The following is a 23,651-nucleotide window of genomic DNA, read 5'->3' on the forward strand; positions in this document are numbered from 1 at the left end:
AAGTTTTCTAGGATTTTGTTTTCTTAAATACAAATCCATTAAGGATTTGGAAACTTTAAAATCAAGGATATGTTTGATTTTGAAAATACTTTAAAATCACAAGTCCGTGAAAACACTATTTTGGAACTAACTTGTAAATAACTTTAAAAAGTTTTATTTTTTTGTGAATTTTCAATCAAGTTCAAACAATCAAGCATTAAACTTATTTTTATTTTACATTCCAAAATTTAGAAAATTTCGGGATGTGACAATATTATATGGTGCATGCACCTTGTTTTTTCTTATATTTTTTGGTACAATCTTGGTCTCCAAGTTTCCTTAGTTTGTCTTCTTTGTATAGTTGGTTTGTTTATTCCCCTGTTAAACTTATTCTTCAAGTTTCCTATTTTGGTTCTTGGTTGACAAGTTTCCGTTTCCTATATATATGTGTGGTATTTTATTTTTCCCATTTACTATTTAGGATGGCTGACCTAAATTCTTCTTTCACTCTTCCTAATGCTTCTGCTCATGGCCGGCGTCTTGAGGTTCGTCTTGGCAAGCGACCTGTTGTCGACCCAGGTTTGTTCTTATTTTTATTTATTTTGGTTTTTTTTTGCATCTTACATTTTACGTTAGTGCATGATGCTAATGACTAGATTGTTTGGTACCATACAGCCGATTTCTCAACAATGCCGGCGTGTGATTCTTCTTCCTCCGTCTATGATTGTTTGCTCGGTGCTTTATTGTGATGCTCCATTGTCAACGGTGGGTTCTTCTTTTCCCTCACTGCGGAGGTTTGGTTTTCATTATATGGGGTGCCATTCTTTGTGAGGTATTCACATGTGATAGCGGCTGCCTCGGGTTCCTTTGCGGTGTTGCAGGCAACGGACTCTTCCGGTGCGACATTGCAGGAAGCAAATGTGGCAGGTTCTTCTGCGCTGTTGGATGAGGGATTTCCTGCCGCGGCAGCGCAGGTGGTTCGACCTACTCGATTATTAAGTGTGTATCCCTCCTTTTTTACGTTGATTCGTAATTTATGTGTTTTGTTCTTGCTGCTTGCTAATTTTTTTTTTGTTTTTTGTGTTTTGTAGTTGACTATTTGCCTACGGTTTCTGTTGAGCGTGCTAGGATCAACCGACGGAATCGGCATCTGATCAATGCTTACCTTAATAAATCTTTAAAGATAGGTTAGTGTTACTTGACCTTATTTTGTTTCTTTCTTATGTTTAGTCTGTTTCCTTTTTCTTCCTGTGTGCAAATTAGTTTGTTTACAAATTATACTTAATTTTTCAGGCAAGGTTAGTCGTCTTGAGCTGCCACTTTCTGTTCAGCTTATCGACATTTTCTACTGTAATACAGTTGGAAGGTTTTCAATTCTCTCAATCTTTTGCCTCTTTTAACCTCTCACGTGTCTTCAGCCGGTTGGCTGAAGTCTTTTGACTTCTTATGTTTGGCTTCTTCTTCTTTCCTTTTTTTCTTCCATGCGATTGGTCAACCGGTTTTCCTGCATTTAGTTTTTTTTATATGAAGGTACAGGCTACCGGTCATGGCATATTTTCTTTGTTATTTTGAGCCAGTGATGCCTGGCTCTTCGGTGGTTTTCTTATTTTGTGTTATTTTTTAGCCGGTCACAGTGTTGTTCTCCGGTGTTTTCTTTATTTTTTCCTTGTGTAGCTAACTTGCCCCTTACGTTTTCATATTAGGTTTAGTGTTCTTATCTTCTTTTTCTCTAGGCTTGGCCTCAGCGTTTGTGTTCTTCTCATCCTCTTTCTCAAGACTTGGCCCCTAAGCTGTCTCCTATTTTTATTATGAAACTTGTCCACTACGGTTTCTACTTACTTGTATACCCCCGTTTGAGTTCTTACATGATGTATGTCCGCCATTATTTTTGATGTTCCTGCGCCACCATCTAGAAATTCGTCTTGGCAAATATCAGGTCATGGAGCTAGATTGAGTGTTTCCCTATCGATTCTGTTTATTTTCGTTGTTTGGAGATTGTCTTGCAAACTTCCTGCTGATGAGGACACTCTATGATAGATGCAACCAATACTCCTACAACCACATCTCAGGTACATTCGTTACTAGGAATCCTTCCTGATATATATGAGAATATGATGCTGCCTAAATCAAATATATTTATATTATTTAGGAATGGATCTAGCATGGACGCCAAGCATTGGATTAGGAACGTGCATGGAGATGGCAGCAGACCTGCAAGGATTCAGGATGGCGTTGCAAGCGAAGATTTCAGAACATTGAAGCCACCATAGTGAAGCAACGATGCTTGGATGAATTATACAAGTTACTCCATCATAAAATTCGTCCAAAGAGTTATTTATGGTTCTGCGTCACCTTATTTAATGGGCCAGGCCCATGTATTTTCGGATTAGCTATTTTAGGGGATTTTAAGAGGTCATATAAGTGGAGGAAGGCCCATTTAGGGGTGTTTTTGGCTAACCCTAGCTGGTGGACGAAAATCCCTTGACTTCCCTCATATATATCCCTCTGTAGTCGTCATTAGAACTGGGATTTTGATTAGATTAAAAGTTAGCCAATTGCAGCAACTACGTGTACTTCTTTTGAGGCCAATGCCCAGAACAAGATCGGCTATTCGGAATCCCACCATTATCAATCAAGCTTTCATCTCTATTCGCAATATTCTGATTGCATCTTTAGTTCTTACTTGTTCTCGATTTCAGATAGGAATTAAGACCCTTGCTGGTCAGGCTGATCGTGCTCCCGCAAGATCAGTAACTCCCGGAGATTGTCCTAGCGATTGCATTGGCGCACGAGCTTTGTACGTGTAGTCGGATTGTCAAGCACGAACTCCACCAACAAATCGAGTTATCCCATTCTCATCGAAAGATCGGACACCTTTGCCCTATCAAGTGGATGATGACATGATTACCTCCTATTTGAAGGCATATTTTGGTGAAAAAGATGAGACTACGTCGAGGACGACTTAAATTCAAGTAGGGGAGGATGATGAGGACATCTCTATGATAGATGCAACCAATACTCCTACAACCACATCTCAGGTACATTCGTTACTAGGAATCCTTCCTGATATATATGAGAATATGATGCTGCCTAAATCAAATGTATTTATATTATTTATGAATGGATCTAGCATGGACGTCAAGCATTGGATTAAGAACGTGCATGGAGATGGCAGCAGACTTGCAAGGATTCAGGATGGCGTTGCAAGCGAGGATTTCAAAACATTGAAGCCACCATAGTGAAGCAACGATGCTTGGATAAATTATACAAGTTACTCCATCATAAAATTCGTCCAAAGAGTTATTTATGGTGCTGCGTCACCTTATTTAATGGGCCAGGCCCATGTATTTTCGGATTAGCTATTTTAGGGGATTTTAAGAGGTCATATAAGTGGAGGAAGGCCCATTTAGGGGTGTTTTTGGCCAACCCTAGCTGGTTGGACGAAAATCCCTTGACTTCCCCCATATATATCCCTCTGTAGCCGTCATTAGAACTTGGATTTTGATTAGATTAAATGTTAGCCAATTGCTGCAACTACGTGTACTTCTTTTGAGGCCAACGGCCAGCACAAAACCGACTATTCAGAATCCAAAAAAAAAATATACTAAAGAAAAAAACTAGTGTAAAAAGAGAAGGTGCTGACCGGTCTAGTTTGGCAGGCTTGACACGGTTCAAGTTCATTGTTTATCATTTGGGACTTTGTGCATTGAGTCTTCTAGTAAGATCGGTTCAGTTTAATCGACTACTACTACTATACACTGCTGCCGGTCGTCATTGTCTCTGCCAGTCGCTGTTTTCACACTGCAAGATCAAAGAATGGAGGGGACGAGGCTCTCGTTCTCTCCACCCCTCTTGTTCTCTCCAGAAACTCCCTTCGCCTGGTTCTCTCCTCTTCGCCGCCGGGCCGGACCGGCGCCACTCACGCCGGCGATGCTGGCTGGAGTTGGCAAAGGGAAGGTGCCGGAAGTAGTAGTAGGTGTAGTTTTTGTGTAGGTTTGCCCCTGGTGGCGTTTGGGAGTAGGTCACCAGACCCCATCGGCCGGATCTGGTGCATCCTTTGCCTCGTCGTCCTCGCGGACCAGCTCTGGTGGCAGGAGCTGTGGCTTGGGAGGATGATGGAGCTTGGCATCTCCCCAAATAAGGCCGTCTTTTCTTTCTTCTGGAGGCTGGTCGAGCTGGTGCGTCTCCGCAGCACCAGGCGGTCACCGGTGAAGCTCAACGTCAGGTTTCCGAGGTGGAAGCTGGGCGCGACTTGCAGATCCAGTGAGGCCTTCTTCAATAAGCGGATCGGTGGTCTTCTCTGTTGCTGGAGCCCGCTGCTGCTGCTCTCCATTCTGGCCGGCCGTGGAGGCGAGGAGAATGGTTGGCTGGCTGCTGCGCTCTGCAGTGACGGAGGAAACTCGGGAGTTCGTGACACTACGACTGCTTGGAGTTCATCCTCGGTGGCCCGTGCTTGGCTGCCGACTCTTGGTGCTGGCGGGCAGCAACTCCATGGCCTGGCGCCGGTGTTGCGTCAGGATTTCTTCAACCTCCCTTGGAGGCCCTGTGTAGGTCTTGCGACGGAGCTCACTCTCTCCACCTCACCAAGTGGCCTAGTCCCCGGTGCTGGTGGCGATGACCGTCGCTTGAAGCCTAAGATCGTCGGCGGTGATGGAGGACCTGATTGCTTTTCCTACTTTCTGTTTAGGGTCTATTCTGTAAAAGCTAAGGACCTGATTAGTTTTGTTCTGTTATCTAAGGTCCTTTTTGTAATTTGTACCACGCCGCTTCTGGATTAAATGCAGTATCCAGGCCCTTCTGGGCCTATCCCCTGTTCAAAAAAAAAAAGATCAAAGAATGCATAATTTGAGAATGGCAACTTTTGCAAATGCTAATCCACAAATGCAGTTGTAAGAGGTCACTGCATATTTTTCTCAAACCACTTTCAAGGTGGTCACTGTAGCATATGGCAGGCACCAGAACATAGGTAGACAGAACAGAAAAATAAGATGCTGACTTGACTGGTGGAGAAGGGAAGACCCTAGACTCACCGAGATGCGAGCCGTACATGAAGCTGGATCGCTAGCATGGTAGTAATCTCCTACCTTCAGCCACCGCTGCTCACTGAATTACAGAAAACAGAAGCCATAAGCAGGAATATAATTGTAATAGGCTGCTAATGCATATATAAAATAAATCCAGAAATTTAAGGAGGACATAAAACTTTAGAAATTCAGGGCGCTTAAATAGCAGAAAATTGAGGCACTAACCACGAATTGGTGTCTTCCGTATGAGCTGACTGGATAGCAAGCCAGTACCAACCCCTCTTCTTTGATGCATAGCATAATTAAGTAGCTATTTTTAGAGAAACTATACAGTAGAGCACGCTTGCGATCCGAGTATGTAATCAATGGAAACCAGCAATAGGTTGGCCCCGCTCGGCGAGTCTCTCACCATCTTCTCGCAGGAGCACTCCTCCCAGTTGGCACGGACTCCCGGCGACACGGCCAGGCATAGCACAAACCAAGGTCGTACCTGAGGCATAGCACAAACCAAATTCGTGCGCGGACGAAAAAAGTCAAGGGGAAATCAGGAACAGAGAAAAAAAACAGAGATGGGAGAAGGAGGCATAGCACAAATCAAGGTCGTGCCTGGGGAAACCACCTGGAGCGCCCCGTCGCGACGGAAGGCCGAGGAAGCTTAGCCTTACCAATGATGGCGTGGGAGTCGTGGTCCTCGTCTGGGTGGCAAATGGGAGGCGTCGACGCAACGATGTTATCCCAGACGACGACACTGCTGGCCGTCGAGCGGTCGGACGGCGGACCGGCGGACCGGCACGCTCCTAGATCACGAACAGGCGTCGGAGCTGACAGCCGTGGAACACGAAGATGGCGGGCCAGCCGGCGAGGCCGTGGGGAGCTGCAGCCACGCCACGCCATGAACCAGCCACCGAGGAGGTCGAGCGCGGGCGGGCCGCAAGGCGGCCGGGCAATGAGGGCGCCCACCTCAGAGAAGGACACGGGCCGCAGCGGTGGGGATTTTTTATTTAACCTGAACAATGGGATTAGGGAGGAAGAAGGAGAATAGGGCCAGCAGTCTGGACTAATACATAGGTCACACCGCTTTGACCGCCTTTGATCTAGTAGAACCGTCCAGGTTAGTCACATAGACCGTAGGCAACCGGTAACTCGGCGGGACTGCCCTCGTGTTAAGATTTGATTGGATGAAATACTACCGTCAACAGTATCTAAATGCCCAAATGCCTAAGATTTCAGCAAAAAGGGTCAGCTTTAATATATGTAACTAGGAAGGTAGGCGCGGCGACACGCCGCGCCCGTGCCGGTAATTTTTGAAAATTAGCTTGATTTGTTGTTAGCAAAATAAAGACTAAGTGGACACATGGTGTGTTTCACATTGCGTTGTACTCGTCCCTTTTTCCTCCACCTATCCTTTGTGGGTTTGCTATTCGCTACCTTCCAAATTGGCAGTGCTTCCCCTCTTATCGATCAGGTCGAGGCGATAGAGCTGGCCACGAACCACCAGAGCAAAAGAGAAGAAAGGTGAGGCTTGGTTCAGGTCGTCGCCGTGCCACCGAGAAATAGGCAGACTCGCAAAATCTAAACCGGCGGTTCTTCAAACAGTCCAGGTGCTAGACCCAGCCAGCGAGCCAAGACGATGAGGAAACATAGGAGGAAAGGTTGGGCGGAAGTCGCCAACACGGCGCGGGGAGCAACAGCCAAGTTCGCCAGAAGTGGTCGATTCGATGCAACATATGCAAGAAGGGCAACGGGAAGCGGGCAGGCAAAAGAAAGGCGTTGGGGAAAGAAGAGGAATCGAGGGCAGTGCAGCAGGCGATGTTAATGGGAAATGATAGCTCACGCGGGAGCTAGCTTGACGGTGGCCTGTCTGCACTTCTTTGTCAGCCATTCATGCCGCTCCTCCTCAAGGTAACTACGATTCTATGGGGAGAACTGATGGTAGATTTGGATAAATGATAGCACTTTTTAAGCAAATCGTGTGTTGCAAGAACAGAATTCAATTATAGTCAATTTGCATTGCACTCTAATCGTGCGAGTAGGCGTGTTGTTACCAAAATCTGGAGCGTTCTGTCCCTAAGGAAGAAAATCGCTGCACTTGAGAAAACAACTGAGTAAAAATTAGACCAAAAAGAACAGGGTGGCCTTCAAGCTTATTTTTCGAGATGAACTTTTTATGCCATATCCAGAAAAGTACATTTACAATAATCAAACTAACGGAATCTACATGGTAAAGTAACTGGAAAAAAGGTCTACATGTTTGGTTAGTACTAAAAGAAAATTTCATTCCTACTTGTTTCTGTATGCAGCTCCCAGAACCTGGAACGTCACCAAAGAAAACTCTGATAAAAAAAATTAGACAAAAAAGAACATGGGTGAGCTTTTAAGCTTATTTTAGAGATACATAAGTACCTATGCCATATTCAGAACTGTACATTTATCAAACAAACGGAAACTACCTGGTAGAGTATAACTGAAAACAAAACTTTACATGCTTGGATTAGCAGTAAGAGAAGTTGGTCGAACCAATTTGTGCAACAAAAAAGATACAGTTTTCTTTCTTTATTGTTACTTTTGTAGAAGCCTACAAATAAAACGCAGCTGTCAGATGTAAACTAAATAAATAAGGAACATTAAACACACCTGACTTCATCTTGCTACTGGATTTTAGTATCCTTTGAATCTGATGTTGCAAACCAAAAGAACAACATGGGTGCAATTAACAGCGGCAGCTCGGGCAAGCAGATGATATTACCTTGTTTCCTCCTAGATGGAAGAGCCCAGTGCGTGTTTGCCCAAACCAAACCCACATGTCCTGGCAGCAGTGGAGCACTGCCGCCGGTGCGTTGGGGTACTTCCATCTTCTATTTATATACCTAAAATTGATAAGCAAATGCATCATGAATACTTCAAAATTTAACCTGCCAACTGATATCCTTTTATGTACTTAGAAGGGAATAGCATGAACTGTATTAAAAATTTAAAATACTATGAACAATGTTAAAGCTGAACATTCTCTTCATCATACCTTCTGAATTGAAGGCAGCAACTTTACTCAATGACCTTATTAAAATAAAGAGGCACACCTTGAAGGAAGAAAAGATCCACCGTAATCTTGCTCTTGCAATTGAGGAACCAATTTTGTTACCTGCTCCAGTTGAATTTTTCTTGTCTTTTGTTTTCTGAAAAATGTAGAAAGTTATGCACTTATTCCGACTAACTGCAAAGATCATCAACTCCATACATGCTACTGACTTTCAAACGAACTTATTAGTCATAAAATCGTGCCTTGTATGCTTCAGTAACTAAAGGGTTGTTCCTTCCTACTACTAATTCTTGCGTGCTTTTTCTATGTATATGTTCACCATGATACAGCGTGCTTTTTCTATTGATATGTTCACCATGATACAGTAGTAAACAGATCCGAAACAATCACCCTTGAAACAGTAAGACATTGCGAAGACCTAAGATTTCACTTCCCACTTATGTATATTATATCAGAACCAGATTGAAAATGATTACAATAGGCTAGAACCTCATAGTACACCCCTTTTGCTATCCTGATTCAATATTCTTCTTATTCCACCAATGAGAATGACAGTGCTACATGGTCACAGTACACAGAGTATTGCAGCTGAGAGCTGCAGAAAATAAAAATGATGAGGTGGTACATTCATCTAAAGTAAACCGCCATACGGTTTACAAATGTAAGTTGCCAGAGAGACAACTTTTCACACCAGGTTATTTATACGGTGATTATAGCATGTTAAAAAGTAGAAGTAATGCGGGTCCACCGAAAAGACGGAAGTTACTCTAGGGCGATCATCCAGGCGATCGTGGCTAGCTAGGGTTTTGCGTCTGGCGGGTGGTGCGATCGGCGGCGGGATCGATCTTGACGGCAAGGTTGCTCACGCGCGCTGGTGTGCAATCTCTCCGGAGTCCAGGCGCTCGGGAGACGTGGAGGTGTAAGTTTCTCATGGCTACCCCGTCCAGATCGGCAGGGAGAGGTGGAGTTCCGACGAGGACGCCATCAAAATCTCCAGGCAAGTCGGGAGCGGAGGATCTAGCTGCAGGGTTGTCGGCGAAACTTGGAGATCTATTGTTGACGGACAAGGAAGCCACTGGGCTGATTATCCGTGGGGCTGATTCGGCACAGATCCCTCGGCCACGGTGGGCGGCGGTAGGTAAAGTTTGTTCTCAGCGAAAGCTTGTGATTAGTGCCCTAGATAGAGCAATGACACGGGCGTGGGGGCTCCACCGGGTGGCACAATTCAGGGATATTGGAAACAATAGATTTGTGGTTCGCTTTGCATCGGAGGGAGATTGGAAACATGCGATGAACAACGGCCCTTGGCAGTTTGACTTTCAGATGGTGTTGCTGAAAGAATACTCAGGATCGGTCAGGCCTTCGGATATGGTTTTTGATTCGGTCGATATTTGGGTAAGAGTTCTGGACCTTCCTATGGACATGATGAATCTGTTCTACGCAAAGCTGATTGGGGGATGGATAGGAAAATACATTGCAGCTGACGTGGATGAGGAAGGTATGGCATGGGGAAAGGAACTGAGAATTAGAGTGCAAGTACGGGTGGATCAACCTCTACTTAGAGGGGTGAGTGTAAAGGAATCAGAAGATGATGTGGAGGGGACCTGGTATGATTTGAAGTATGAGAAGATTCCACATTTTTGCTTTGATTGTGGCTGTCTTGTGCACATTGAGGATCTCTGTTCTGCGGAGAAGCAAGAAGTGAAACAATGGGGGGAATGGCTTAGGGCATCACCAGGACGAAACTTGAAGGCGCCGGCTCCACCAAGGCCGGCTTTTTCCTCTGGAAGCTATGGAAGCTGGTCTACGGGATCAGAATCGAGGGGGAGAGGTATGGCAACAGTGAGGGATATACCACCTAGAAGAAACCTCTCAAGGGACTATGATTATTTCGACCATTCGAGCTCTTCCCACACTGGTGGGATTGAGCAGCGGCGAGATAGAGCGGAGGTCTCTAGCCCCGACAAGCGTCACAGGATGCAAGGAGGGGCACAACAAGCTGATAAGACCTCCATGGCTTCGGCCCCAAGGAACCAACAACGAACCTTTACAAGGAGACCAAGGAACCAACCCGAGATGCCAGGCGTCGAAAAGCATCACGTACCACAGGGTACCAAGAATAAGAAGAGAGGGACCAAGCAGGTCTGGATGCCGGTGGAGGTTCAGGTCATTGAGGAAGGAAGTTCGGAATCGGCTGGGAAAAGACAGAGAACCAATTCGGTTTTTGACAGGATAGAGGAGGTTGGTGATGAGCAAGGAAGGAGCAGAAATGCATCGGTGTTCGATAGAATTGAAGACCCCATGGCGGACCCTGCGGCGCAGGGCCGCCGGGGACAATGAATCTCCTAAGCCTCAACTGCCGCGGTTTGGGATTGGACGCGGCAGTAGGCGAATTGCGTGACCTGTGTAGGTCATACAATCCATCGGTGGTTTTTTTGTGTGAAACAAAAAAGAGAGACAAAGAGATGGAGAGGATTAGATGGAGTCTGGGTTTCTCTAATGGAGTGGCAGTAAGTTGTGAAGGAAGAAGTGGGGGGCTGGCGTTATGGTGGAGTGAAGGAGTGGAGGTATCGGTCAGACCGTGGTGTCAGTACTACATTGATGCAAAAATTTGTGTTGAGGGTAAAACGTGGAGATTCACTGGAATCTATGGAGAGCCGAGGACTGACCTGAGAAGTAAAACTTGGGAGGCGATGCGGTATCTGAAATCACAGGATAATCTTCCGTGGTTGTGCGCCGGCGATTTCAACGAGATCCTCATGCAGCATGAACAGATAGGGGGTAATCCTCGTAGTCAAGCACACATGCAAGCCTTCCAAGAGTGTCTGACGGACTGTAACCTTATAGATATGGGGTATAAGGGATATGATTTTACTTGGAATAACAAGAGAGGAGAAGGTGAGAATATCCAAGTGAGGCTGGATAGGGGAACGGCGACAGCGTCATTTCTGGAAATGTATCCTTTCTCTTTGGTTGAGCACATTGTGACTGAAGAATCAGACCATATGGCTTTGTTGATAAAAATTGCAGCGGACGCGCCTACACAAAACAGTGCCATATCGCGTGGGTTCATGTTTGAGGAAATGTGGCTGCGCCATGAGGGTTTTGATGAAATGATCAAGAAATCATGGGAGGATCGATCTAGTGGTGAGCAGGGAATTCAGGGCCTCTGGAGACAGCTCCGAGAGGTATCGGCGGATATGAAAAAATGGAGCTTTGAAACTTTTGGGTCTGTCAAGGCTGAGATCAAGCGGTTGAGATCACAAATTGAGGATGCCCGTAATGCTGCCCGATTACAAGGTACCTCCCCGCAGATTAGTGAATTGGAGAAGCAACTGCATGATGTCTTTGAGAAAGAGGAAATCATGTACCGACAAAGGTCTAGGCAGGAATGGCTGAAGGCCGGGGATAAGAACACCAAGTATTTCCATAATAGAGCTTCGCACCGGCGTCGCAAAAATACAATCCGTGGCCTTCGAAGGGAGAACGGTTCGCTGTGCACGACGAATGAGGAAATGGGTAGCTTGGCACGGGCCTTCTATCATAACCTCTACACCTCTGAAGGCTCTGATGGTGGTGACCAGGTACTGGATCTGATCAATGAGGCGGTGACAAATGATATGAATAATGCCCTGACAGCAGGGGTTTACTGACAAAGAAATTTCTGAAGCGCTCTTCCAGATGGGTCCGACCAAATCGCCGGGTCCAGACGGGTTGCCGGCCCTGTTTTACCAACGACACTGGTCGTTTCTGAAACCAATGGTGTGTCAGGCGGTGAGAGATTTCTTGGCTGGGAAAGAATGTCCGGCTGATTTTAATGACACAATTTTGGTTCTTATTCCAAAAATCAATGCGCCGGAGCTTCTCACCCAATTCCGCCCGATCAGCCTATGCAATGTACTATACAAGATCGCGTCAAAGGTGCTTGCCAACCGGCTGAAGAGAGTTCTCCCGGTCTTAATATCTGAAGAACAAAGCGCGTTTGTCCCTGGAAGTTTGATAACGGACAACGTCTTCATTGCATACGAGTGTGTCCATGCTATTAGAACAAGGAAGAGGAAGCAGCCGTTGTGTGCAGTGAAACTCGACATGATGAAGGCGTATGATCGCGTTGAGTGGGTTTTCCTCGAAAGGATGATGCTGAAAATGGGTTTCTCTCAGGCTTGGGTACATATGATCATGAGGTGTGTTCGCACGGTCAGATTCTCAGTCAAACTAAATGGGTGTCTGTCTGGCTCTTTTAGACCTTCTCGTGGCCTGAGGCAAGGGGATCCACTATCGCCCTACCTTTTCTTGTTTTGTGTGGAAGGTTTCTCCGCTCTACTCCGCCAAGCTCAGCTGGAGAGAGAGGTGTCTGGAGTGAAGTTTGGAAGTGGCGGACCAACTGTGACCCACCTACTATTTGCGGATGATAGTGTAGTCTTCCTTGAAGCGAGTACTGGTAATTTGGAGGCTTTAAAACAAATTCTGCAGAGATATGAAGCGTGTTCGGGGCAGCGGGTTAATTTACAGAAGTCTGCAATCTTTTTTGGGAAAGGGACAAATGACTCTGTCAAGGCACAGCTCAAGAACAATGTGGGTATTCAATGTGAAGCTTTGTCTGAACGGTACCTTGGTCTACCCACTGTTGTCGGCCGGTCAAAGAATGGCGCTTTTAAACATTTAAGTGACCGATCAAGAGGGAAGGTGGCCGGGCTAAAGGGACAGGGATTGTCCAAGACAGGGAGAGAAATTTTGGTGAAATCGGTACTACAGGCTGTACCAGCATATACAATGGGATGTTTTCAGCTAACCAAGGGGCAGTGCAATACTCTGAAATCGATTTCATCCGGGTTTTGGTGGGGGGACCTGAAAGGAAAGAAGAGAGTTCATTGGTTAAGTTGGGAGAAAATGTGTGCCTCAAAACGCAGTGGAGGAATGGGGTTTAGGGACTACCAGGATTTTAATCAAGCTCTTCTAGCAAAGCAGGCATGGAGGCTAATGTCTGCACCGAATTCTCTCTGTGCGAGGGTCCTGCGTGCTCGCTATTTCAAGGAGGGGAAGTTTTTGAGTGCGGGATGCCCGAAGCGAGCGTCTTATACTTGGAGAAGCATTGTGCATGGGCGGGAGCTGTTGAAGGAGGGTCTAATTTGGAGGGTGGGTAATGGAGAGAATATAGATGTTTGGAACCAGAATTGGATCCCAAGATCATCTATCAAAAGGCCTGTTGGAAGTAAACCAGACCAACATGTTGAAAAGGTGACAGAGCTTCTTCTACCAGGTGGAGGAGGATGGAATAGTGATAAGCTGAATGAGGTGTTTTATCAGGCGGATGTCGAAGATATACTGAAGATACCAGTGGGTAGAGTTGGATCCGAAGACTATGTTGCATGGAATTACACCAAAAATGGTGTTTTCAGTGTAAGATCGGCATATCACCTGAAGAGACACCTCAAGGCGGCGGCCGCGGGGAGAGCGAGCTCTTCGCTGAATGTCTCAGAACACCAGGGTTGGTTATCATTATGGTCGGCTAATATTCCAGGCAAGGTGAAGGTGCATGGATGGAGAGTGACAAGAAATGCCCTGGCTGTGGGGGAGGAATTGAGGAGGCGCAAAATAAAGCTAGGCGTCAAGTGCATTGTCTGTAATAGAGATGAAACAATCCTACACCGTTTCTGGTACTGTGCACACTCGGTGCATGTCTGGGAGGCAATTAGGAAGCTCACTGGACTTGAGCTGCCAGGGCCGCCGCAGGAGTACTTTTCTCATCGCGACATTCAGCACTGGCTGTTGCAGCTCTTTGGGAGGATGGCGGAGCAGGATATGGCAGTGTACCTCATGGCATTATATCATATGTGGCTAGCAAGGAACAATGCTAGGGATGAACCGATGATTGAAAACCCGGAGCATATTGCTCGTCGCACTGTTGCGCTCACGGAGGAGTGGCGATCTCTAAAGGAAGATGCAATGGTACGTGGGAACCAGGCGGAGGAGCACTGGCGACCTCCTCAACCGGGCTGGTTTAAGGCGAACTCAGACGGAGCGTACTCTAAGGTGCATAATCACGGAGGTGGAGGTGTGATCGTCCGTGATCACCATGGAGCACATATTGCATGTGCATGCCATTTTTTCCCCCGTGTTGATGATCCAGAGAGCGCTGAGTTACTAGCATGTCGGAGAGCGGTTCTCCTAGCAAAGGAGGTGGGAGCGACAAAGATGGTTCTGGAGACGGATTGTGCTGGAGCAGTGTCAAAGCTGAATAATAAGGAGCTGGACCGATCGGCTAATGGTCCTCTGGTTGAAGATATCAAGCTGCTTCTACAGGAGTTTGATGAATCTTTAGTCACCTACGTGCGACGATCATGTAATGGAGTTGCGCATCGTTTAGCTAAAGAAGGCTGCAGTAATAATGTGTGTGAAGTCTGGTTGGGATTACCCCCAGAATTTGTAATGAACCTTGTAGCATCGGATGTTGTGGTTTAATTAAAGGCAGCCGCTAATTCTCAAAAAAAAAAAGTAGAAGTAATAATTAATCGGTACCATTTCAGAGATAAATTAGTCTCTCCACAGCGGACCTGATGGTTCGAAAAGAAGTGGCTAATTCGGTACTCAATGGTAGAAAACCAACTCCATTGTTGATATGCAAGATAGAAAACAAAATCAAAACTGAGACAATAACAACAGAAGCAACTCAATGGTATGCAAAGAGAAGAAAGAGAGCAGTACCAGCAGAACACCGGACGAATCTCTCGCCTCCAAGCATCAAGATTAGCCAAAGCACAATGAAGGGAAGAAACAACCAGAACAATAGTCAGAGAACTGACCAAAGAGGAGCGACCAACAGAGTCATCCGAATCATCAGCAGCCTAGAAAATGTCATTTAAGAACTTGAGACATATACCGCAAGAAAGATTCTTATTGCTCAAGAAAAATTGGCAAGTACTAATTTGTACATGGAAAAAATGACACAATAATATTCACTTTGATGTGCATGCCGTTGTGCTACCAATGCCATCTTTGTCTTCTCGATCCAAAAGTAGAACAGAGATAGAAAGATCTTACCCTACCCTGCTTAAATAACCAGCGGTAGGTAAAAGTTAATAACACCGCAGGAAAGAAACGAACATACTCACATGCTAATACTTGATGTACCAGGCTCACTTGATGCTGCAAGGAGAAACCACGTGGGTAAAAATTAATCAAGACTGCAGGAAAGAAATCAACATATTTACACAATTTATGTAGCAAGAGTTGTGCAATCCAGGAAGAACAATCAAATTTGAAGACACAGTAAAACATGCTCCTATGTATATCTGAAGACCAAATATCTGAACTCGCAGCGATTTAATAATCCATAGGTCCCAGATTGTAAGCCCATCTGCTATCGTATCATTTTTTTATCAGATCTAATACATAAACTAATTGCTCAAGGATATCACTATTTAATGGATGTTTCTTTTTCTTAAACTATAGGAGTTGAGTATCCAAGGGAGATACTGGGATTAAAAAGAGAGGATACAATCAGGAAGTATGACCAAATATGAACATGAAGATATAGAGAATGGGATGCAAAGCGATTTACCATAACAACTCAACTACGTCAAGTGGAGAAGGGCACACCTGCATCTGCATGTACTACAACCGAACAGAACAGAAGAACTAAAGCGCATCACCGCCCCAATCTCCTCCTCCCGTGGATGAAAAGGTTGGAGGGCGGCGCTTCCATGGCGGCTGCAAGCGGAGAGTCGGCGGGTAGCCCATCGAAACACGTACAGGCCGCCATGCGGCGGAGAACGGCGCCAAGCTCCGCCAGTGCGTACTGCTGGAGAAGAGTCAAAATCGAAATAGGCTCCAAATCCCTAGAGGGTGAGGGAGTAAGAGAAGAGATAAGAAGGCGCTGCAGCCGGTCTCCAACGGTGGAATTAACAGGAGGTGGCCGCTCCATCTGTGAGCTCCCAGCTGCGCTGCCCATCAGCCCATCGCGGTCCTCTTCGTCACCCACGGCCATCGTTGTGCAGCGGCGCAGTTTTGGGCGCTGGCAGTTCCAGCGCACAGTACTGCGCGGGGCCAGAGTTCCCCGTGGTGTACGTTGCGCACCAACGGCCGCTGTTGAGGCCGCCATTAGGAAGGACTTTGGTCAGCAATAAGCTTCCGATGAAGGCCGGCGGAGGTGGAGATTGAGGGTTCAATGGAGGGGCTAGTCTGCTCGTGGAGTGGTGGCCTACCTCGATGGAGTCGTGGGGAAAATGGGAAAGGAATCAGGAGAGAATACGTGTCTCAGCCTGGAAGGGACGCCTCGATCTCGCCAATCCATCCAAAACTTCACGTTCGTTCGGTGGTGGGTCCTACAGCTGCTTTGATCACGCGAAGGAAACAATGCATAACTTCATGCGGAAAACAGGGAAAAGGGAAAATATAGGTACAGAAAAAGAGGGGAGCGAGAGATAACCAGAAGTAATTAAAAGAGGATACCGGAAAGAAGCCGGTCACCATGGTTTTTTCACGCAAAAAAAAAGGAGAACCAAACCCCTGCGAGAAAGATATGCAGCAGCTGGTTTCCCACCTACAGTGAAAATCGGTGATGTGCCAATGTCCTATTGGATGAAAAAATACCATCTACAGTACTCAAAAGGCTGAAATTTTAGCAAATGGGGTTGGCTTTTATATAGATAATAATGGGGTTGGCTTTTATATAGTTAATAATATATGACTATGATAGTGTAACAAGCTAAAATGGTGAGATAGCATTCACATAATATACAAATAATATAAAATTAGTACTTAATGTAGCAAAACGAACTGAAAACTCTTTTTTTCTTCATTTCCCATTTTGCCCAACATTAAATACATATTGTTGTAAATAAATAGGAATTACAAATTTCGAAAATAAAATTCTTAGCTCTTTTATGGAAAATCTTAGACTAAACTATCATATACACTCATAAAGATATAACTTTACTTACTTACACTGAACCTTAGACTACCTCATTTATTATCTTAGTCAAAGAAATGTACTGAAAAGAAGAGCAGGCTAACTTATTGGTCTGTCTAGCCCGTAACTTGTGAACTGCAGATGTTCACCGTAAACAGAAATTGCTTTGCAACCGTTAAAGATAGAAAGAGCTTCACGTCTACTCCATATGGACTACTGTGCTAGACGAGTAAATTACATAAATCTACCACAATTGAGGCAGTGGTAAGAGATCAGTATCATTTTTGGAATTTTTTACTAAAAACTACAACTTAATCTGCAACAAATAGTGCAAACACAAGTCTGAAATGAGTTTAAGGCCTGAGGTCCCACTGTCAGGCCGAACGGCCATTTTCTCGCGTCAGTTGCACGAGCTGGTTAGGACTTGTGCCGGGACCGTCCCCACCGGAGCGCCCTGTCCGCCCCCGCCACGCGCGCCAGGCCATGGAAGGTTCCACGTCTCAGCACGACGACGCCACCAGCTGCAGCGATGAACTCCGCCGGCGACCCTGACCCTGACCCCGCCCTGCACCATCCACGTCCCAGCGCGCCCGACTGCATCTCCTTGGGCCGCTCTGGCCTGCGCCCGTCTGCCCCTGTGTGATGGCCACGCCGGCACCTCCACTGTCTCCGCCACGCTCCTGTGAGCGCGCCGCCGCACTCGCATGTCCGCGACCCCGAAGCTGTGCCGCATCGCGCCCCGCTGCTCCGCGTGCGCATCGTGTTAGGTTTAATCTTGATCATATTCTGCATTAGTTTCTCGTTTGCATGTAGTCGTTCATTAGGTGTGCTCCACCTGAGTGCGTTCAGCGAGATGCCTTGCTCTGTGCGATGCAGGTGCGGCGTGATGCTGTTGTGTCGTGAGAAGCGGCATGCGCAGAATAGTCTGGAGCTAATCCGTTGAGTCAGACCGAGTGAATCGATCAGTTATCTAGTCAGTTTGTTAGCTGCATGTAGCTAGTGTGTTAGCGCGAGTCGTGTGTTGGTGGCCAGAGTGGTGTGCGTGCATGATGTTAGTGGCGAACGTGGCGCTCTGACTGTGTGTGTGCGTGAGTACTTAAGGCCATGTAATCATGTTTGCTTTTGACAAGAGAAGAGAAACAGAGACAAGGAAAAGCTCGGCTGTGTGAGGCAGCGCGAGGCCAAAATCTGTGTATCTTTTGTTCCTGTGAGAGCTAAGTGAATTAGCAGAGAGAGAGCCAGCTGAGCGAGTCAGCTGTCATCTCTTACATTTGGTATCAGAGCCCTTTGCTCTTGGTTCCTGTGGTGATGGCGGACGATGCTGCCGGTGAGAAGGCCAAGGCGACGGAGCTGGAGAAGAAGATGGCGGAAGAGAAGGACCTGCGCACTCCACCAAGGGCGCAGCTCACCGACGACGGCAGCGGTAGCGGTGGCGAGGTCCGCGTCGTCGAGCGCATCATCCGGCAGAGCTCCGTGGTGTCGGCGCCGCCTCTCATGCTCACCCGCACGAACTACTCCGACTGGGCGCTCGTCATGCGAGTGAAGCTACAGGGACAAGGCCGGTGGGAGGTGGTCGAGCACGGCGTCGGCGACTACCACGACGACCGTGAGGCTTTGGGCACCATCCTCGGCGCTGTGCCGCCGGAGATGTTGCGCTCGCTGGCCGTGAAGGACACTGCCAAGGAGGCTTGGGACGCCCTCAAAACTTTGAGGTTGGGGTCCGAGCGTGTCCGCGAAGCAAGGGCGCAGACTCGCCGCTCCGAGTTCGAGAACCTCCGGTTCAAGGACGGCGAGAAGGTGGAGCAGTTCGCGATGCGGCTCACGGGCATCATGCACGAGCTGGAGGTCCTCGGAGATGGCGTCGGGGAGCACAAGGCCGTGTTGAAGTTCCTTCGTTGTGTGCCGAAGCGGTTCAAGCAGCTCGCATACTCCATTCAACAGCTTCTCGACCTCAAGAAACTGACGGTTGAGGAGCTGACAGGTCGCTTCTTGGCTGTGGAGGAGGAGCTCGATTTGGAGGAGGAGGAAGGTGGGCAGCATGGTGGCACTCATCTGCTCCTCACCGAAGAGCAATGGATGGAGCGCATGAAGAACAAGAAGAAGAACAATGGCAGGGACAAGAAGAAGTTGCGATGCTTCAATTGCCAAGAACTTGGGCACTTTGCCTGGGAGTGTCCAGAGAAGAAAAAGGACAATGAAGAGAAGGCGCTTCTTGGCTTCGTCGAGGATGAGCCAGCCCTTCTTTGAAGCTGCATCACAAGTGGATCAAGATTAGGGAGGTGATTGTTAGGTTTAATCTTGATCATATTCTGCATTAGTTTCTCGTTTGCATGTAGTCGTCCATCAGGTGTGCTCCACCTGAGTGCGTTCAGCGAGATACCTTGCTCTGTGCGATGCAGGTGCGGCGTGATGCTGTTGTGTCGTGAGAAGCGGCATGCGCAAAATAGTCTGGAGCTAATCCGTTGAGTCAGACCGAGTGAATCGGTCAGTTATCTAGTCAGTTTGTTAGCTGCATGTAGCTAGTGTGTTAGCGCGAGTCGTGTGTTGGTGGCCAGAGTGGTGTGCGTGCATGATGTTAGTGGCGAACGTTGCGCTCTGACTGTGTGTGTGCGTGAGTACTTAAGGTCATGTAATCATGTTTGCTTTTGACAAGAGAAGAGAAACAGAGACAAGGAAAAGCTCGGCTGTGTGAGGCAGGGCGAGGCTAAAATCTGTGTATCTTTTGTTCCTGTGAGAGCTAAGTGAATTAGCAGAGAGAGAGCCAGCTGAGCGAGTCAGCTGTCATCTCTTACATTTGGTATCAGAGCCCTTTGCTCTTGGTTCCTGTGGTGATGGCGGACGATGCTGCCGGTGAGAAGGCCAAGGCGACGTAGCTGGAGAAGAAGATGGCGGAAGAGAAGGACCTGCGCACTCCACCAAGGGCGCAGCTCACCGACGGCGGCAGCGGTAGCGGTGGCGAGGTCCGCGTCGTCGAGCGCATCATCCGGCAGAGCTCCGTGGTGTCGGCGCCGCCTCTCATGCTCACCCGCACGAACTACTCCGACTGGGCGCTCGTCATGCGAGTGAAGCTACAGGGACAAGGCTGGTGGGAGGTGGTCGAGCACGGCGTCGGCGACTACCACGACGACCGTGAGGCTTTGGGCACCATCCTCGGCGCTGTGCCGCCGGAGATGTTGCGCTCGCTGGCCGTGAAGGACACTGCCAAGGAGGCTTGGGACGCCCTCAAAACTTTGAGGTTGGGGTCCGAGCGTGTCCGCGAAGCAAGGGCGCCGACTCGCCGCTCCGAGTTCGAGAACCTCCGGTTCAAGGACAGCGAGAAGGTGGAGCAGTTCGCGATGCGGCTCACGGGCATCATGCACGAGCTGGAGGTCCTCGGAGATGGTGTCGGGGAGCACAAGGCCGTGTTGAAGTTCCTTCGTTGCGTGCCGAAGCGGTTCAAGCAGCTCACGTACTCCATTCAACAGCTTCTCGACCTCAAGAAACTGACGGTTGAGGAGCTGACAGGTCGCTTCTTGGCTGTGGAGGAGGAGCTCGATTTGGAGGAGGAGGAAGGTGGGCAGCATGGTGGCACTCATCTTCTCCTCACCGGAGAGCAATGGATGGAGCGCATGAAGAACAAGAAGAAGAACAATGGCAGGGACAAGAAGAAGTTGCGATGCTTCAATTGCCAAGAACTTGGGCACTTTGTGATGTAGCCCTACCCAAGGTCGATACTACATCAAGACCGACAAGCCCTCCTCGTGGTCCAATGACACGAGCTAGAGCCCAAGCCCTACACCAAGAGGTGAATTCGCTCCTCTCCATGTATGCTTTTGACACCCCTTTGGATGGCTTGCTACTTCATGCCAATACCCTGTGTTCAATCAGGTACATCGACCAAGAAGCGAGCCATGAAGACCAAGCCAATGGAGAGAGAGCTGGAAATGACGAAGATGGAGCTACAGCTGCCAGGCCGGAACTTCCGCCCCCAAGGACCGGAACTTCCGGCCAGATGCCCTCCAGATGCCCTCCAGATGCCCTCCAGCGCCCAGCGAAATGGATCAGGCCGGAACTTCCGCCCCGAGGGACCGGAACTTCCGCCCACCGGAACTTCCGCCCAAGTTCCGCCCAAGTTCCGAAAGTCGGCGAAAACCTTACTGGATGTTACTGCGGGACAATGGCGCAATTCCGGAACAAGGCCGGAACTTGGCCGGAACTTCCGGCCGGACCGGAACTTCCGCCCCTCCAGACCGGAACTTCCGCCCCTGGCCGGAACTTCCGCCCAAGTTGACCGGAACTTCCGCCCCATCGAACTTCAGCACAACAACACTTTTAGTTGTAACTTATCCCTTCGCCCCACCTACTATAAATAGCCTAGTTGGCTAAGATCTGAGATTAGACTTGATGTGAAATTAAACCTGAGCTTAGCTCACCCTTGTGGGAACCCTACCTAGATCTTTGATCTTGTACCCACCCGGGCTCCTTATCGACTTGTCAAGATCTCTTTGGTGACTTCTACCGTTTGTTTGATCTTTTGCTTGCACTTCTACCTATTTGGTCTTTTGCTTGCACTTCTATCAACCTTCCGGTCTTTTCACCCTTCTAGATCTTGCGAGCTTCGATTTGTCGATCTCTTTGCGGGACTTCTACCGGAAGGTCTTTTCTCGCAACCTCTATCGAGTAGGTGTATCGGGCCTACGAGGGAAAACCGGTTTGTGTGCGTGTGTGTGTTGTATCCCCACGATTCCCCCTCGCGTTCTTCGTGTTCATCGCGTTCATCCACCTACCCCCACGAGTTCCACCCAAATCCGTGAAGATCGGGCACATCCTTGGACTTAGTCCACATCATATGGTATCAGAAGCTCTTTGGTTGCCACGGATTTGACCCCCACATCCCCCAATTCCACCAATTTCACCCAAAAAAAATTCAAATTTTTTTTCCCAAAAAATAGCCCCAAATTGGCCTTGGATCGATCTCTCGATTTGTTGAGTTATTTGTGGTTTTGCTCCAATAGAAACTTGTCTTTGGTGTTGATCTGCAATTTCCCCACCTTCCCACAGCTTCTAGTGCCAAATTTTCCTCGAATTCGAAGGATTTCGGCCCGGATTTCGGCCCAAATCGACGAACAGCTCGCAGATCTGATTGCGACCGGAAGTTCCGCCCGGAAGGACCGGAAGTTCCACCCCCGGACCGGAAGTTCCGCCCCTCAGGACCGGAAGTTCCGCCTAGCCGAAATTTTGACAGCAACCTTCATTTTTCGTTTTGGTACTAACCCCCTTGTGTTTGGACTTCGGTTTGAGTGCCATTTCAGCTACCACAAAGCTTCCGCAACATCGACAACGACGACGGCACCCCGAGGATTCAAGCGGTTCATTTGACACCTCCACCATAGCAAGTTCACGATAGTCGGCCACCATCATCAAGTGGTATAACTTGCTCCTAACTTGTAGCCCTAGCCTCTTTTGCGTACCTTTCCTATCGAGAGTGGCTTTCTAGTGTTGCGAAGCATTGCGCAAGCGTCCCGACCGTGAGGGTGTGCGTGTGTTGAGCAAAGCTTTGAAGCAAGCTCGTGTGAAAAGATAAGCAAAAGAAGTGTGACATACTTACATAGATAGTAGTATCCTTACATAGTGAGAAAAAGAAAAAGAAAAATACAAAAAGAAAAAGAAAAAGTGTGTGAGTGACACCTATACACAAAAGAGTCCAAAGCTTATAAGCAAAAGAGAGAAAAGAGAAGAGAGGCGTCTTGCGCAAATCTTGTTGCTTCTCAATTTTGCAACCAAGCCACGGTCTCTCTTGTGTTGGCGTGACACCGAGCTAGTAGTCTTCGTTAGGACCATTTTGTTCTTGCTCATTTTCCAAGTCGCGCTAACCCCATTTTGTCCCACGCGTGTGTTCCTCATTGTGTATGCCTTTTGTGATCACCGCCTTTGACTTGTGACTTTTGTATCTTACCCACTTTTGACAATAGACTTTTCGTTTGGTTCTTCCATTTGGCTTTCCACATCCATACCTAACACCATATAGAGTTCTTGTTTTTGTGTGTGTGCATACATATCGGTTTCCCTCCGTCTTGAAACACCTTTTCGATTTTGGTTTGCAAGTTTTGACATTCTTGGTAGTCTTTCCTAACCACCCACCACATAGTTCTTGTTTTAGTTGTAACCATGTCTAGTGGAGAAGGGAACCAACTACCGATGACGCGGCACCAACATTGGATAGCTACTCAAGCCGTCCACGGCAAGCTAAATCAATTTGAAGCCATGCTCAAGGATACAAATGTCCGCTATGAAGAAAGAGCTCAAGTGCAAAGGAATGACCTCAACAATCAAGTGCAAGACCTCAATGAGAAGATTGAAACTCAAGGCAATGAGTTGAAGGCCACACTTGCCATACAAGGTCAAGAGACAAGGGAAATGAAGACGGCGTTGGACAATATCCTCCACACACTCAACCGTCAAGAAGAGAGAAGACACCACTCAAGGTCTTCGCTCTCTCATAGCTCAAGGTCAAGAGCTCCTACACCGTCTCGCCATGATTCTAATGAAGACCCACGCCACCATAATGTGGATGTTCAAGTGCTTCACCAACAAGCTCAAGAAGCGGAGCAAGCTCGACTTCGACTTGTCCAAGAGCGTCAACGCCTTGAAGAAGAGCGCCTTCACCAAGAGAACCTCAATGCTCAATTCCAACAAGAGCAAGAACGCCTTCGACATGATC

The 23,651-nt window shown here is 47.6% G+C and overlaps 2 protein-coding genes and 2 long non-coding RNA genes across 12 annotated transcripts; 3 read left to right on the forward strand and 1 right to left on the reverse strand.

Annotated features, from left to right (window-relative positions):
* Nucleotides 1-3,602: 3,602 nt before the first annotated feature.
* Nucleotides 3,603-16,430, reverse strand: LOC127295062 (uncharacterized). Of its 9 annotated transcripts, none has more exons than XR_011743286.1 (7): nt 15,640-16,430; nt 14,560-15,186; nt 8,023-8,176; nt 5,669-7,870; nt 5,229-5,493; nt 5,010-5,082; nt 3,603-3,780 (listed from the first exon to the last, which is right to left on the reverse strand). It is a non-coding gene; the product is annotated as an uncharacterized lncRNA (long non-coding RNA). The 9 variants fall into 9 exon arrangements; XR_011743285.1 differs by having other exon boundaries at nt 15,602-16,430; XR_011743288.1 differs by lacking the exon at nt 15,640-16,430 and having other exon boundaries at nt 14,560-14,885; nt 15,153-15,497.
* On the forward strand, nt 6,773-15,558 carry LOC139830589 (uncharacterized). Its single transcript, XR_011743290.1, has 2 exons — nt 6,773-6,905; nt 15,493-15,558. It is a non-coding gene; the product is annotated as an uncharacterized lncRNA (long non-coding RNA).
* A 1,829-nt stretch (nt 16,431-18,259) lies between the features above and the next one.
* On the forward strand, nt 18,260-19,198 carry LOC139839260 (uncharacterized). The gene has a single exon (XM_071829309.1). The coding sequence runs from the start codon at nt 18,260-18,262 to the stop codon at nt 19,196-19,198; it is 939 nt and encodes a 312-aa protein (XP_071685410.1).
* Nucleotides 19,199-19,836: 638 nt separating this feature from the next.
* LOC139839261 (uncharacterized) lies at nt 19,837-20,646 on the forward strand. Its single transcript, XM_071829310.1, has one exon. It carries the CDS (start codon nt 19,837-19,839, stop codon nt 20,644-20,646), a length of 810 nt encoding a protein of 269 aa, XP_071685411.1.
* Nucleotides 20,647-23,651: the final 3,005 nt, after the last annotated feature.

This window comes from Lolium perenne, chromosome 4, assembly GCF_019359855.2.
Source record: "Lolium perenne isolate Kyuss_39 chromosome 4, Kyuss_2.0, whole genome shotgun sequence".
NCBI lineage: Eukaryota > Viridiplantae > Streptophyta > Magnoliopsida > Poales > Poaceae > Lolium > Lolium perenne.

Coding starts and splice junctions, on each gene's coding strand:
- LOC139839260 (XM_071829309.1), top strand. CDS start 18,260: ATGGCGGACGATGCTGCCGGTGAGAAGGCCAAGGCGACGGAGCTGGAG.
- LOC139839261 (XM_071829310.1), top strand. CDS start 19,837: ATGGCGGAAGAGAAGGACCTGCGCACTCCACCAAGGGCGCAGCTCACC.